General features: G+C 45.1%; 1 protein-coding gene across 1 annotated transcript; it reads right to left on the bottom strand.

The window, feature by feature from the left end:
• Positions 1 to 486: 486 nt before the first annotated feature.
• Positions 487 to 14889, bottom strand: LOC308439310 (paired immunoglobulin-like type 2 receptor beta-2; the record flags this gene model as incomplete). Its single annotated transcript, XM_080941035.1, has 4 exons — positions 487 to 670; positions 6278 to 6503; positions 14146 to 14547; positions 14841 to 14889. The coding sequence occupies 4 exons, from the start codon at positions 14887 to 14889 to the stop codon at positions 487 to 489; spliced, it is 861 nt and encodes a 286-aa protein (XP_080797161.1).
• Between the last annotated feature and the right edge of the window lie 1053 nt (positions 14890 to 15942).

The raw sequence follows: 15942 nt of genomic DNA, 5'->3' as shown, positions 1-15942 counted from the left end.
CACACAACACACACACAGAGAAAGATATATATATATATATATATATATATATATATATATATATATATATATATAGAGAGAGAGAGAGAGAGAGAGAGAGAGAGAGAGAGAGAGGTGCATATCTGCCTTAACAGACCCATTTGTTCAAACAAACAAAGTATACCAAAATTTGTAGCAGAAAAGAATACAATTTTGCCATATGTGTACAGCTCAGGGTTGTGAGGTCTGAGTTGACATTAGTGGAACAAAGAAGCCACACATTGGGCCATGGTGAATTAGGTCCCAGGGATCAACTACCACATCTTCATGACTTCTGCTGTTTGCAGATAAACACGGCTGAAGTATGTGGCCTGGTCAGTCTCCTTCAAGTTCAGGATTCTGAGGACTCCAGATGTCTGACCCTGTGTCCAGTTCATGATGGTCCTTGAAGTGCTCAAGTGTGAAAGGCAGGGTAGAGTTGTACATAATTTCCCCATGGAAGTCCTTTCATCTCCAGACTATCCTCATCCTCAGTTCTTTCACCGACTCCCAGGGGAAGAAGAAGGAGAAGGGAATCTCCATGGAGCTGCCCTGGACTCCCGAGAGGACAGCTGGTTGGTCGAACCCATAGTCATTTTCTCTGTTGGATCCAGCTGAGTTCCCTGGGAAAGATGGGGAGAATGTGAAGCCACTGCAGGGATGGAAAGGACAACCCAGAGCAGCCTGAGCCTCATCCACAGGCAGAGGTGGGACACAGGGCTGGACTGTCCCTATGGCTAGTGGTTAAAAAAAGTGAGGGAAAGGTTAGGTTGGGCTCCTTCTGAGGAATGAGTTATTTTCTGGCAGAGAGAACTGGGTGTTCCCTCTACCAGACAGCTGTCCACATGACACCCACTCTTCCAAGCTCCACTGTCCCCCCTGGGGTTCAGTCCCTGCTAGTGATGTCCCCAGCACTCACCAGGGTGCAGACATGCTGCTGACAGCAGAAGAAGCAGGATCCCAGGCATATCCAGAGTCACTGCAGGAAGTCAGACCATCAAAGCCACAGGAGGGAGGCTGCCTTGTGGAGGGACACTGTGGTGCTCAGTTGTCCAGAGAGAACTGTGGTAAAGAAAGACAGATCACCAGGCCTTCTTAAGTAGAAGACAGTTGAATCTCCACCTCCTTTTGGCCAGAAACTCCGTTTATAGATCTGGCTTCCCCTTTTCTCATGTAGCAGATGATATGCCCTTGTGGTCACTGAAAGGAAGGTCGGCCCCTTTGGCTAAGCCCCCATTGTTGGCTGGCAGACAAGGCTGTTTCCTTCACAGGCAGGCTCACCTGGGCATTCTGCCTTATCTACACTTTTCCATTTCCTTAGTGGCTTGTGATCTCTCTGTCACCTTTCTCTATTTTCCCTTCATCCCTCCCCTCCCCCTCCTCAGTCTCTTTGTCAGCATGTCTCCCATCATGCCAGGTGTCTGAGTCTCTCTCTAATAGTGTCACATAAGGAAGCTGTCAGTGTCCAAACGACCTCAGAGAGAATGAGGAAGGTTGAGATGAGAAAACACATTCATTCCCGGTCCTAGCACAGAGGCCACCGTCCCTTTCACCTCTACCCTGAATCTGCCATGTGCCCCTTTCTTGCCTTTCCTGGAGCCTTCACAGTGCCCAGGCAGAAGCATGGCCTGGTGGACTCTCTCTGCCTTTGCCTGCTCCCTGTGGTTCAGTCTCCATCTTCTCTGGGATTCTTGGACAGCGACTCTAAAGCCACACCAGGTTCTAAAGGATTGTCGTCTACCTCCTCTCCCAACCCCGCAACACTCGCTCAGAAGAGAATAGCAAGAATTAGAAGTTCTGGCACATGGCACATGACAGCCACGTGGCCGATTGACTGGACATTGGTCACATTGAGTTCTTGCAGTCTTCCATTCCACACGAAGACTTCAATCGGCCGGCTCAGTGCAGCCTCTGAGGAGGCTCTTTCTACAAAGTACTTGAGTGACTCCCTCTAGTTATGGTCACAGCAGAATTTTCCTTGGACTAAATGAGCAAAGATGGCTCAGAACAGCAATGGGTCACTTAAGACTTAAGGCCTAGAATATGGCTGGGAGAGGACACAGCTGGCCTGTGACATGGGACAACAAATGAGAGGTTGGGGCAGAGGTGGTGGTGGCCTCAGGGCTGGTTCTAAAAAGATTGATCTTAACTTTCCCAGTGTCACCCCTCCATCAAGTTCATAAAAGGCAGAAAGACATGTTTGTACCAGAGGTCGTGGCATCATTTTTTCTGAGTGACGTGTGCAGAGGTAACGTTCCATTTCCTTAGCTTTCCTTGCACTGATTGTCTTTCCACACTTCATGCATCTGGCTATTCAGCCTGCCCTCTCTCATATCTACTGTTTCTCTCATGCTGAACACAGAACCTTGGATTTTGTGAATTCCAGGCAAGCAAGTATCCTACCAGATGAACATCTTTAGCCTCAGAATGGTCTGCGAGCATTCCCTTTTAGTCAGAGCCCTCATCTCCAGATTTCATCTGCCTTTCCCTTACTCCCTGGGATCTCTGGATAAACGGTGAATCAATTGACATGTTACCCATGAAGGCGATGGGCCTCACAGTACTGCCTTGTGCCATGTGCTTGACCCCAGCATTTTTACACACAGGCTCAGGTGGGTTCTATAGCATCCCAGCAGGCCTTTGGTCCCTTTTCCATCTCTGCTAGCTGCTGCTTCCTTAATCTCAAGTCATGGCCTCTGTTATAGTTTCAAATACTAGACTCTGTTGAATCCCCATGAGAAACTTGCTGTGGGGTGTGATTCTGTCCAGGATGCTGTCATCAGTCTCCTGGAGTGTCATCCTCCTTCCCAAATAGCAGTGACGGTGCCCTGCAGCCATGATGTGTTCCCAGGAGAATGTCACTTTCTGTGGAAGAGCAGCCTAGGGGTTTGGTGTGCACATATGGGCTTTTTCATAGCATGTGACTGCAGTGTTGGAAGCTGGATGCTGGTGAGACACATGTATGTGCTGACCTCCACAGAAGAAATAGGAAATGTAATTTACACAATGAAAACTCAAGGTGGCCTAGCCATGATGGTGAATACCTTTAATGCTAGCATTTGGGAGACAAAGAGAAAGGGAAGTGGATCTCTGTAAGTTTGAGGCTAGCCTGGTCTTAATATCCAGTTCCTGGACAGCAAGAGCTACAAAGTGAGACTGTGTCTCAGAAAATGAACAAGATATTAAAGCACAGATGCAAACAGAATCCAAAACACACTATTAAAACACACAAAGGAATGAAAACACAAGGTGTACACTCATGTCAGAAGGTTCCTGAGTAGTAATGAAGGGTGGCTCTCTAGACTCCACTCACATGAGCACACACTTTCTTACACACTCACATGCACAGGTCCTGAGACACAATCATGCAGGGACCCTTTCACAGCTGACCTGCAACTGCATGTGTGTCTCATGTAGCTCAGGCTAGCCCCAAGCCCCAGAGGTACTACTGATAGCCTCCAATTCACTGGTCCTCAACCTGCCTAATGCTTTGTACCTTTAGAGCAGTTCCTCAGCCTGTGGTGACCCACAGCACACAATCTCATTTCCATTTCTTAACTGTGATTTTCTACTGTTTGACTGATAATGTCCATTCTGACATGCAGTCCCTGGATGCTTTTCTGTGTCCCAGAGGCTCTTTGGTAGAGTTGGCACACTGACTAACAAATGCAAAGACAGACTGGAAGGAAGTCTGTCTTAGGTGAGAACCAAGAAGACTGAGTATCAACGTGGCAGGATATAAGGAAGCAGGTGCACAGAGTTGGGCTTGAGAGTAAAGAAGCCTAAACTGGGACGCAGGAAAGGCAGTCTGTCACCTGGAGGGGTCGAGGCTGTGGATGAGATGGCAGTGTCCAGGGAGTAAGGGAGAGAGGAGGCCCAGTTAACAAGCCGTGGTTCTCAATGTGGTCCATGGTCCTTGTCTCCATCCCTCTGACCTGTATCCCTGATGCAATCTGCCATTGTCTTAAAAGTCTCTCATGTGGGGAGGAGGGTCAAGTGAAACTCTGAGAGAGATTGTAGGAGTAAAGCATTTATTTGCTGGCCTGGTTCTTCATCTGCTCTTGGAATGTCCAGGCACCACTGTGCACCTGCTGGAATGGAAGGGAAGAAGGTTACTCAGGTGGGTGGGTGAGTCCCAGGGAGAAACAGAGTCTTCAGAGAAGTCTTATGCAAACGGCTCTCTTTTATTGGGGGGTTTCAGGCCTGAACCTTGGAGAGTGGGGAAGTGCTTTGGGGGTGAGAGTACATTATTGACAGGTGCTAAGATGCTGGGAAGTTTCATTTGCTTGAAGAGGTGCTCCAGGTGCTTTCTGGACATGTCCTTACACAGAGAGAAGACATTAAATCTGTAATTTGGCCACCAGGTAATGTGAGTACATCAATGGTGGTGGAGGTGGGGGTTGTTGAGGGTACTTGCATCAGAGCCTGCAAAGTCAGAGCAAGGAGGGAACGTCCTAACCCCTGCCTATCTCAGAGTGAGATTTATTTCAGGGTTTGGTCTCAAACTAACTCTTACTCCAGACTGGTCCCCCATGTTGCATGACTTTCTGACACCACATTTACACAAAAGGGTTATGAACTCCATGCATAGAGAACAGCACAGTCATGCTTTCAGGACCAGAGACAGACCGATGGCCTGTGTCCCACTGTAGACGTTAGAGTGATCTTATATCCAGCCCAGAAAGCTGATGGTTCACACTCAAGTCTGCATCCGTAATCTGACTGCCATCTAGGCGGCAGGAAGGGGTGCTGTGCAGGGTCATCGGTCACTACCTTCCTGGTGAGAGAGCCTGGTACCTCTACCTCTGTTAGCTGAGGCTAACACACAAGGTCTCACCAGGAGCCTGTGGGTGACCCTGAGAGGCTGAGGAACATTGTCCAGAGTCAGTTTTCTCCAGTTACTATTTGGTTCGCCAGGAATCATACCCAGGTCACTCTGCTGGGCAGCAGGTTCCATTTCTCACTGGCCCACTAGCACACACTTTCTTGCCCATTAATATATAATTTTTAAATACATAATTTAAAATACATTTGGAAAATCATTATACCCATATTGATCACCCTGAGCACTTCACCCCACCCTGTTTTTATACAGATGACTCTTACAGGCCTGGATGCGACCATTAGACTAGACTGCCTGCACAGCCAGCCCAACGATTCTGCCTGTCTCTTGCTTGAACAGGGGGGGAATTCCAAATTCTGACAACATCACTGGCTCCCAATGTGGGTGTGTCAGATTGATCTAACTCAGTCCTCCTTACATGTGCTTTTCTGACTGAATCACCTCTCTGGCTCCCTTGCATGCTTTTCATGATAAACTTCCCAACAGCCCCTCAGCTGCCCCTTGGGATGACAGACACTCACCTGGTTGGGGTTTAGGCTTCAGTCTGCCTATCTGTAGAGGAAGAAACAGTGACAGTGGGTCAGCCATACTGTTTGTGTTATAAGGAGTTACTGTGTATGTCTATGTATGTGCATATTAGCATTTTTGCACACATGTGTGGATATGAGAGGGAAACATTAACATTCTTATCCAGGAGGGGTCCCCCTGGCTGTAGAGACAGGTCTGTCCTCGGCTTTCAGCTCAGCCATTAGTCAACTTTAGCGGCACATTGAGCACCAGAAATCCTGATGTCTCTGCCTGTTCAAGTATCTGACCTCATGGACAACTTTTTACATAGATCCTGGGATTTGAACTCATGACCTCATGTTTGTGCAGCCAGCACTTGACCAACTGAGCCATCTCCAGGGTGTTCTGTAATTTTTCTGCAGTGGTTTGGTTTTGGTATGCAGAGTTTTTTGGTGTAGTTTTTTTCTACACATTGCCTTTTCATTTGTAGGTTTATTACACACCATGCTTTTCATTTCCATTTTGATCACACATGCCCAACTCAAGGAGGTGTCTCTTTCCATCAACTTTCCCTTCCAGTGACATGTCATCCAGGAGTGCTGGACAACCTTTAGATCTTCTTTAGATCCACAGCTCTTTCCAAATGAGCAGCCAGCCCGTGAGGCTTCTGTGGGCCTCCTTGAGTTCCTTAGGAGCAGACTCTATGTTCCTCTGCATTGGTTCCTCTAATTTCCAGCTGGTCTGGAAGGACAGCAGGCTCTGGGGGTGCTGTTCTTGTGGAGTTCAAATACAGCTCCCTCCTTCTGTTCTCTCTACTCTTCCCTGCACAAACCTGCACTTCTCCATTTCCCACTGCTGAGAACACTCCCACAGAGGAAGCTTGAATGAGGCCTGCCCTGGACCACTTACCTTTGCTTCCACCACAGGAAGATCATCAATCCAGAGACAGGGATGACAACCACAACTTTGATCAGGACCATCGTGAGCATGGCTCCCAGGATTTGCGGGGAAGGACTCTTCTTTCCCCGTGTGCCCTCCAGGCCAGCTGTGATGACTGCAGAGGTTGTGCCCTCCAGGCCAGCTGTGTTGACTGCAGAGGTGAGGACAGAGGGGCTCCTCGTGGTGGTGCTGGGTGCTGTGGAGAGATGAGAAGTGTGCAGACCCTCCCTGGATGACGGAGGCATGGTGTTACATCCTATCTCCTCCATGGGTTGTGAGATGAGGAACAGCTGTCAGGTGTTCACACAGAGAAGGGAACAAATGCTAAAAGGTGAGCCTTGAGGAGAGCAAGCTCAAATGCATGTGTTCCAAATGTCATAGTATGTTTTCAGAGTATCATTTGTCACAGATCATTATGTCATAGAAATACAGTTTTGTCACCGATGTATGTAACACGAAGAGATATTCAGTGCATAAATGGTTTGCTGCTCAGACCCTAGAACACAAGACTGACCCCAAGTATTCATATGAAGAACCCAAATGACACGAGCATGACCTTTAATCTTAACCTTAGTGGCAGAGACAGGCAGATTTCCATGAGTTCAGTGCCAGCCTGCTCTATCTGTTGAGTTCCACACTTAACAGAGCTGAGTGATTCTGATCTCAGTTCTAAGAAAGTGGACAGGTCGTTCCCTATCTCTCACTGGCCATAAAAGCTCGTCTCCTTGGCACACCAGAGGCCAGGGAGAGACCCTGACTCAAAATCTAAGATGGTGAGTCTGTGGGTTCTCCCTCACCTCCTCCATCATGGGAACAAATCAACACACATATACATAGACACACATGAAGTCCCACGGACACACCCATATGTGCACACACACCAAATACATAAAACTTTGAAAGATAAAGAATATCATTTTATCTGTAAGGTTACAGCTCAGTTCAGGGCAGAAAAGAACAATTTGCTCTACAAATATCAGCACAATTAATTTCTAGAGCCTTTGCTCACTGCAAAGTCTAGAATCATAAAACACCCCTTTTCGCTCTCTTTCCTGAGGCCAGGCAGCCTTTTGTTTGCCATCATATGGAGTGATAATGGCAGCTATGCACTGCACACAAAACTATCCTGAGGACGTCCTCTCACAGGGTGACTTTCTACAATCACGGTCCATCGCTGGGCATGGTGGCCAGGCCTCTCCTCTCAGCACTTGGGATGCAAAGCCAGGCAGATTTCTGTGAGTTTAGGGCCAGAATGGTTTACATAGTGGGCTTCAGGACAACCAGGGCTATAGTGAGATCCTGTCTCTTAAAAAGAACAGATGAGCAAACAGGATCCTCAGAGCTCATCATGATTAACAAAGATGTACACAGTCTCCCAGCTCCCATGTCATGGGACAGGGCAGTAATGGCCATAAGGTAACTAAGCTGGGTCTCCATGACACATGTGTGTGAGACATCAGTGACTTATGCATCAGAGATGCTGCAGGGGTCAAAGACAGAACAGCCACACCATGGAAATAAGGACATTATTACTAAAGAGCTGGGGGTCCTGTGTGGGAGAGGTGAGGGTTCAGAAGTAGACAGGAGTGTCAGAAAACAGAGATAAGACAAGACAGTGGATAGGGAGAGAGGACAGATGTGTCCTGGAGAGCTAGAAGAATAAATAAGGGACTGTGGAGACAGGTGTCAATTACACATAAACCAGAGGACACCAAGAAGATCTACTGGCATAGAGGCTGAGCAACTGGCGACTTCCGGACGCAGTGCGGAGCCTGGCCTACCTGCCACCCAGATCGGCAGCTCATAGAGGCTGAGCAACTGGTGGGTGGGAGACCTGGGCTGCAGGGGAGCAGAAAGATCTCTGTGGAGTACACAAGGAAAGTGCACCCCCTGCCTTGCCCTGCCCTGCCGTGCCTGATCCAGCAAACAGAAACAGAACGTTGGAACTTCTGCTCACACCCGACGACTCTGAGGCATAAAACAGGGCTCAACCCATCTGACACCTCAACCAGTGGAGAACCAGGGACACAGACCAGATACAAGGGAAAGGTAAGAACATATCACTGACAACAAAATGGCAAGAGGAAAGAGAAAGAGTATATCCCAAGGGAACCAAGACAATCTAGCAACACCAGAGCCCAGCTCTCCCATAACAGCAAACATCGGAATTCCAAACACTCCAGAAAAAGAAGACACAGACCTGAAATCATGCCTCAAGACGCTGATAGAGTTACTTAAACAAGAAAGGGAGGAAAAGCAAAAAGATTCAGAAGCTTTTAAAGAAGAAACAAGAAAAACACTCAAAGAACTCAAAGAACTAGAGGAAAACAGAACCAAAGAAATAAAGGAATGGAAGAGGGAAATTAAAACAGAGATTGACACAATAAAAAAAACACTAAAAGAGATGACCCTAGAGTCAGAACACCAAAAAAAGAAATCAGGAGTCACAGAAGCAAGCATTTCCAATAGATTACAAGAGATCAAAGAGAGAATCTCGGGGGCAGAAGACAACATTGCAAACATAGACAAAATAGCCAGAGAAGATGCAAAAAACAAAAAGCTCCTAACCCAAAATGTCCAGGAAATCCAAGACACAATGAGAAGACCGAACCTAAGGATACTAGGAATAGAAGAGGGAGAAGAGTATCAACTAAGGGGCACAGTAAATATCTTCAACAAAATCATAGAAGAAAACTTCCCTACCCTCAAGAATGAGATGACCACGAGCATAAAAGAAGCCTTCAGAACTCCAAATAGGTTGGACCAGAAAAGAAATACCTCCCGACACATAATAGTAAAAACATCAAGCGCCCAAAGTACAGAAAGAATACTAAAAGCAGTAAGGGAAAAAGGTCAGGTAACATATAAAGGCAGACCAATCAGACTCACACTCGATTTCTCAACAGAGACTATGAAAGCTAGAAGAGTCTGGACAGACATCATGCACTCCTTAAGAGAGCACAAGTGCCAGCCCAAGCTGCTATACCCAGCAAAACTATCAATCACCATCGATGGAGAGACGAAGATATTTCAAGACAAATCAAAATTCACACAATATCTGACCACAAACCCAGCACTACAACAAATTATAGGTAAAAAACCCAATACAATGAGGGAAAATACAGCCTAGTAAGAACAAGAAAACTCCTAAACAAGAAAACTAAAAGAAGAAAAAAACACAGACACAACTCAACCCAAAAAAGCAATAATGGCAGGAAACAGAAACAACTATTCCTTGATATCTATTAACATAAATGGTCTCAACTCCCCAATAAAGAGACATAGACTATCAGACTGGATACATAAACAAAATCCAGCCTTTTGCTGCATACAGGAAACTCATCTCAGAGACAAAGACAGACACTATCTCAGAGTAAAAGGGTGGAAAAAAAACTTCCAAGCAAACAGCTCCAAGAAGCAAGCTGGAGTGGCTATTCTAATATCAAATAAAGTAAATTTCCAACCAAAAGTTATCAAAAAAGATAAGGAAGGACACTTTTTACTCATTACCGGGGAAATCTGTCAGGAGGAACTCTCAATCCTTAACATATATGCTCCAAATAAAAAATCACCCACATTCATAAAAGAAACCCTACTAAAGCTCAAAAAATACATTTCACCCCACACAATAATAGTGGGAGACTTTAATACCCCACTCTCACCAATGGACAGATCAGGGAAACAGAAACTGAACAAGGACACTGCAAAACTAGCAGAGACTTTGAACCAACTAGAATTAATAGATATATACAGAACATACTATCCCAAAGTAAAAGAATACACCTTCTTCTCACCACCCCATGGCACCTTCTCGAAAATTGACCACATAATTGGACACAGAACGAGCCTTCATCGATATAAGAAGATTGAAATACTCCTATGCATCCTCTCAGATCACCATGGTCTACGGCTGGTCTTTAACAACAACAAAGACAACAAAAAGCCCACATACACATGGAAACTAAACAATGCTCTGTTAAAGGATAGCAGGGTCAAAGAAGAAATAAAGAAAGAAATTAAGGATTTTCTAGAATTCAACGAAAACGAAAACACAACATACCCAAACCTATGGGATGCAATGAAAGCAGTATTGAGAGGAAAACTCATAGCCCTAAGTGCTTCCACAAAGAAACTGGAGAGAGCTCACATCAGCAACCTGACAGCACAGCTAAAAGCCCTAGAACAAAAGGAAGCAGATATACCCAAAAAGAGTAGACGGCAAGAAATAATCAAAATTAGGGCAGAAATAGACCAAATAGAAACAAAAAGAACCATTATAAAAATCAACAAAACCAAGAGTTGGTTCTTTAAGAAAATCAACAAGATTGATAAACCCCTAGCCAGACTAACTAGAGGGCAAAGAGAGAGTATCCAAATTAACAAAATCAGAAAGGAAAGTGGGGACATAACAACTGAAACTGAGGAAATTCAAGAAATCATCAGATCCTACTACAAAAACTTATACTCCACAAAATTGGAAAATCTGGAGGAAATGGATGAATTCCTAGACAGATACAAGGTCCCAAAGTTAAACCAAGACCAAGTAAACCATCTAAATAACCCTATAACACCTAAAGAAATAGAAGAAGTCATCAAATGCCTCCCAACCAAAAAAAGCCCAGGTCCAGACGGGTTCAGTGCAGAATTTTATCAGACTTTTATTGAGGATATAACACCAATACTCGCCAATCTATTCCAAAAGATAGAATCAGATGGAATATTACCCAACTCATTTTTTGAGGCTACAATAACCCCCGTACCTAAACCACACAAAGACCCTACAAGGAAAAAGAACTTCAGACCAATCTCACTTATGAACATTGATGCAAAAATACTCAACAAAATCCTTGCAAACCGAATCCAAGAACACATCAAAACGATCATTCATCATGACCAAGTAGGCTTCATTCCTGGGATGCAGAGATGGTTTAACATAAGGAAATCCATCAACGTAATCCACCATATAAACAAACTCAAAGACCAAAATCACATGGTCATCTCACTAGACGCTGAGAAAGCATTCGACAAAATCCAACACCCCTTCATGTTAAAAGTCCTGGAAAGAACAGGAATCCAAGGCCCATACTTAAACACAATAAAAGCAATATACAGCAAACCAACAGCCAACATCAAACTTAATGGCGAGAAACTTGAAGCAATCCCACTAAAATCAGGGACTCGACAAGGCTGCCCACTCTCCCCCTACCTATTCAACATAGTACTGGAAGTCCTGGCTGGAGCAATTAGACAGCAAAAGGAGATCAAGGGGATACAAATCGGAAAGGAAGAGATTAAAAACATCACTCTTTGCCGATGACATGATAGTGTACTTGAGTGACCCCAAAAATTCCACCAGAGAACTCCTACAGCTGATAAACAAGTTCAGCAAAGTGGCTGGATACAAAATTAACTCAAACAAATCAGTAGCCTTCCTGTACTCAAAGGACAAACATGTGGAGAAAGAAATTAGGGAAAACGTACCCTTCACAATCGTTACAAAAACTATGAAATACCTTGGTGTGACTCTAACTAAGCAAGTGAAGGACCTGTATGACAATAACTTCAAACCACTAAAGAAAGAAATTGAGGAGGATCTCAGAAAATGGAAAGATCTCCCATGCTCATGGATTGGAAAAATCAACATCTTAAAAATGGCCATCCTACCAAAAGCAATCTACAGATTCAATGCAATCCCCATCAAAATTCCAACCCAGTTTTTCATGGAATTGGAAAGATCAATGTGCAACTTCATATGGAATAACAAAAGACCTAGAAGAGCGAAATCCATCCTCAACAACAAAAAAACATCTGCGGGAATCACTATCCCTGACCTCAAGCTATATTACAAGGCAATTGTGCTGAAAACTGCATGGTACTGGTACAGAAATAGGCATGTGGATCAATGGAATAGAATAGAAGATCCAGAAATGAGCCCTCATGTATATGGTCACCTGATTTTTGACAAAGGAGCAGTAAACATTCAATGGAAAAAGGACAGCCTATTCAGCAAATGGTGCTGGTCCAACTGGCACTCAGCATGCAAAAGAATGAAAATAGACCCTTTCTTATCTCCTTGTACAAAGCTCAAGTGTAAGTGGATCAAAGATCTCCACATTAAACCAGATACACTGAAACTATTAGATGAGAAAGTAGGGAAAACCTTAGATCACATAGGTACAGGAGAAAATTTCCTGAACAAAACACCAATGGCTCAAGCTCTAAGATCAAAGATTAACAAATGGGACTTAATGAGATTGCAAAGTTTCTGTAAGGCTAAAGACATCGTCAAGAAAACAAAACAGCAACCAACAGGATGGGAAAAGATCTTTACCAAAACCACATCAGATAGAGGCCTAATATCCAAGGTGTACAAGGAACTCAAAAAGCTAGACACCAGAGAATCAAATAACCCTATTAAAAAATGGGGTACAGAGCTAAACAAAACGTTTTCAGTTGAGGAACACTGAATGGCCGAGAAACACCTGAGGAAGTGCTCGACATCCTTAGCCATCAGGGAAATGCAAATCAAAACAACCCTGAGATACCACCTCACACCAGTCAGATTGGCCAAGATCCAAAACTCAGATGACAGCAGATGCTGGCGAGGCTGCGGAGAAAGAGGAACACTTCTCCACTGTTGGTGGGGTTGCAAGCTAATACAACCACTCTGGAAATCTGTCTGGCGATACCTCAGAAAATTGGATATAGTACTACCTGAAGACCCAGCTATTCCACTTCTGGGCATATACCCCAGAGACACTTTAATACACAACAAAGATATATGCACCACAATGTTCATAGCGGCTCTATTTATAATAGCCAGAAGCTGGAAGGAACCCAGATGTCCTTCAGAAGATGAATGGATACAAAAATTGTGGTACATATACACAATGGAATACTACTCAGCCACCAGAAACAATGACTTAACCAAATTCTTAAGAAAATGGCTGCATCTAGAGAATATCATCCTGAGTGAGATAACCCAGTCACAAAAGAACAGTCATAATATGCAGTCACTGATAGTGGGATGCTAACCCCAGAGGCTTGCACTCCCCCAGAAACAACTCACAGACTGTATGAAGTCCAAAAAATAAAGAAAACAAAAAAATATACATATATTTACAAAACAAGAAGACTTTGACTATTTCCATGTTGCGTTTTGTTTTGCATGTACTTTACACTTATTGTAACTATTAGGTTTTCAATGCATAATGTCAAGCCCTTGAAAAAAATCAAGTACTGACTAAAAAAGTATATTCACATGGTTTTATGTAAAAATTATTTCAATGTCTGAAAAAACAGTACTGACAAAAATGTATAATTTTAAGCAAAAAATGTCTAAAATCTGTACATTTATCTTTGTTTTGTAAAATAAAGTCGTTAAAAAAAAAGAAGATCTACTGGCACCTACTATATGTTTTGGCTGGAGATATATATATATATATATATATATATGTTAGATCATTATGGAGATGCTGCATCCAAGGGACCAATTGGAGCCCTGCCATGGGACCAAGAGTGTCAGCTGCATCCTGGAGAAGTTCATCCATTTTGGGTAATGGAATGAAAGGGAAGGACTGCATTGTTAGATTTAGAACAAAAAGGGTGTGAGCTACAGGGTAGGGCACATAGTGAAGCCTAGAGTCAGGTGTAGTTCTGACTGAGAAGCGAATTTTAGACCATATCAGAGGAGACAGCAAGCACTTGTCACAACTACAAGGAATGATGTTGTCATTGTAGTGGGCAGAGCCAAGGAGAAGGAACATTAGACAAAGCTCAGATTGCAGGTCTAAGGTTATATACAGGGGTCTAAGAAGCCAATGGTATCAAAGCCTGACCTGGTCCAGCACGGACAATGGTGAGAATGGTTCCTAGAATGGACTGCCAACACTCCCTGCCTTCTGTTGTACTCAGGCAGACTTTACAAAAGTAGGTGGCCTGGTCAGTCTCCTTCAAGTTCAGGATTCTGAGGACTCCGGATGTCTGACCCTGTGTCCAGTTCAGGATGAGCCGGTCCTTGAAGTGCTCATGTGTGAAAGGCGGGGAGGAGTTGTAGATGAATTCCCCATGGAAGTTCTTCCATCTCCAGGCAATGCTCATCTGTGGATCCCTCACCGACTTCAAGGGGAAGAAGAAGGAGATGAAGAAGGGGATCTCGATGGAGCCGCCCTGGACTCCAGAGAGGAGATATTCTTGGTCGACCCCATAGTTATTTTCTCTGATGGACCCAGCTGAGTTTCCTGGGAAGGATAGAGAGAATCTGAAACCACTGCATGGATGAAAAGAACAACCTCGAATATCCTGAGCCTCATCCATAGGCAGGGGTGGAAACAGGGCAGATTATCCCTGTTGTTGGTGGGACAGGAAAACATAGAAAGGTAGGTTGGGCTCCCTCTGAGGAATGAGCTCTCTTGAGGCAGAGAGGCCTGGCTGGCCCCTCTAGTAGACACCTATCCACATGACACTCACTCTTCTCAGCCCCACTGTCCCCTCCCGTGGTTCAGTCCCTGCTAGTGATGTCCCCAGCACTCACCAGTGTGCAGACATGCTGCTGACAGCAGAAGAAGCAGGATCAGGGTCATGGCCAGAGTCCCTCCAAGATTTGAGACCAGCAGAGCCCTAAGGCAAGAGGGAGACTCTGTGCAGAGATCCTGAGCTGCCTCTGAGTCAAGAGAAAATCAGGGTAAAGCAACACACATCCCCCATGGCCTCCTCATGTGGGGTGCACCTGTGCAGGCTACATGGGTACACTACCTCCCCATCTCCACTTCCTGTGGCCAACAACTTCCTTTAACATTTTGGCTTCTTCTTTCTCGTGTTGCAGAAGAACCTGCCTTGTGGTCACAGACAAGAAGGCTGTGCCTTGAGCCCAGCTCCCATTTTTGTCAGTGATTTATGGCCTTGTCATGCCCTCCTCTTCTCTCCTCTCTGAACTCCTCCCTGCCCAGTCTCTCATACACACACTGCAGTCTCCCTCCCCCTCCCTCCTTCTCTACCTTCCCTCTCCACTCTCTTATCCTATCTCACTGCTTCTGTGTGTCTCAGACTCACCATCATCTCAAAGAAAATGTCTGGACGAGCACATGACCTTTGGGGGGATAAAGCTGAACCTCGGGTCTGAGCCTCTTGCTCAGCTAAGAGATGCTGATGAAGCTATTCCCAGAGTGGAACTGGACGCCAGTTTCACTAAGTCCTTGCAGGCTTTGAGTCATCAGAGATGCCTCAGTCTGCCTGCAAGATATCACTCAGCCTTCCCGCAAGTCCAGGGCTGGAGGTGACTTCCTCTAGCTGTGGCCATTCCAGAACCTTCTTTGGATTAAGTGGACAAAGAAGGCTCAAAGCATCCATGTGTCACTCAACATATTTCTGAAAGTTAACACAGCTAGTCTGTAAGTCGGGTGGAGACCTGAGAGGTGGTGGCCTCAGGGATGGTTCTATAAGAGGGTTACCCCCCACCCCTTCTCATGATGAGGTGCCACCACCTTGCTGAGGGGAAGGAAGACATGATTGGGCCAGAGGAAATGAAGTGGCAACAGTCTCTCTGAATGACACATGCAGAGGTAACTTTCTATTTCCTTCCTTTTCTGGCACTGATCACCTTGCCTATGCTTCCCTGCAGGTGGCCCTGCAGCCTG

This window comes from Micromys minutus (assembly GCF_963924665.1).
Source record: "Micromys minutus genome assembly, chromosome: 29".
Lineage (NCBI taxonomy): Eukaryota > Metazoa > Chordata > Mammalia > Rodentia > Muridae > Micromys > Micromys minutus.
This window is presented reverse-complemented; position numbering and strand designations above follow the sequence as displayed.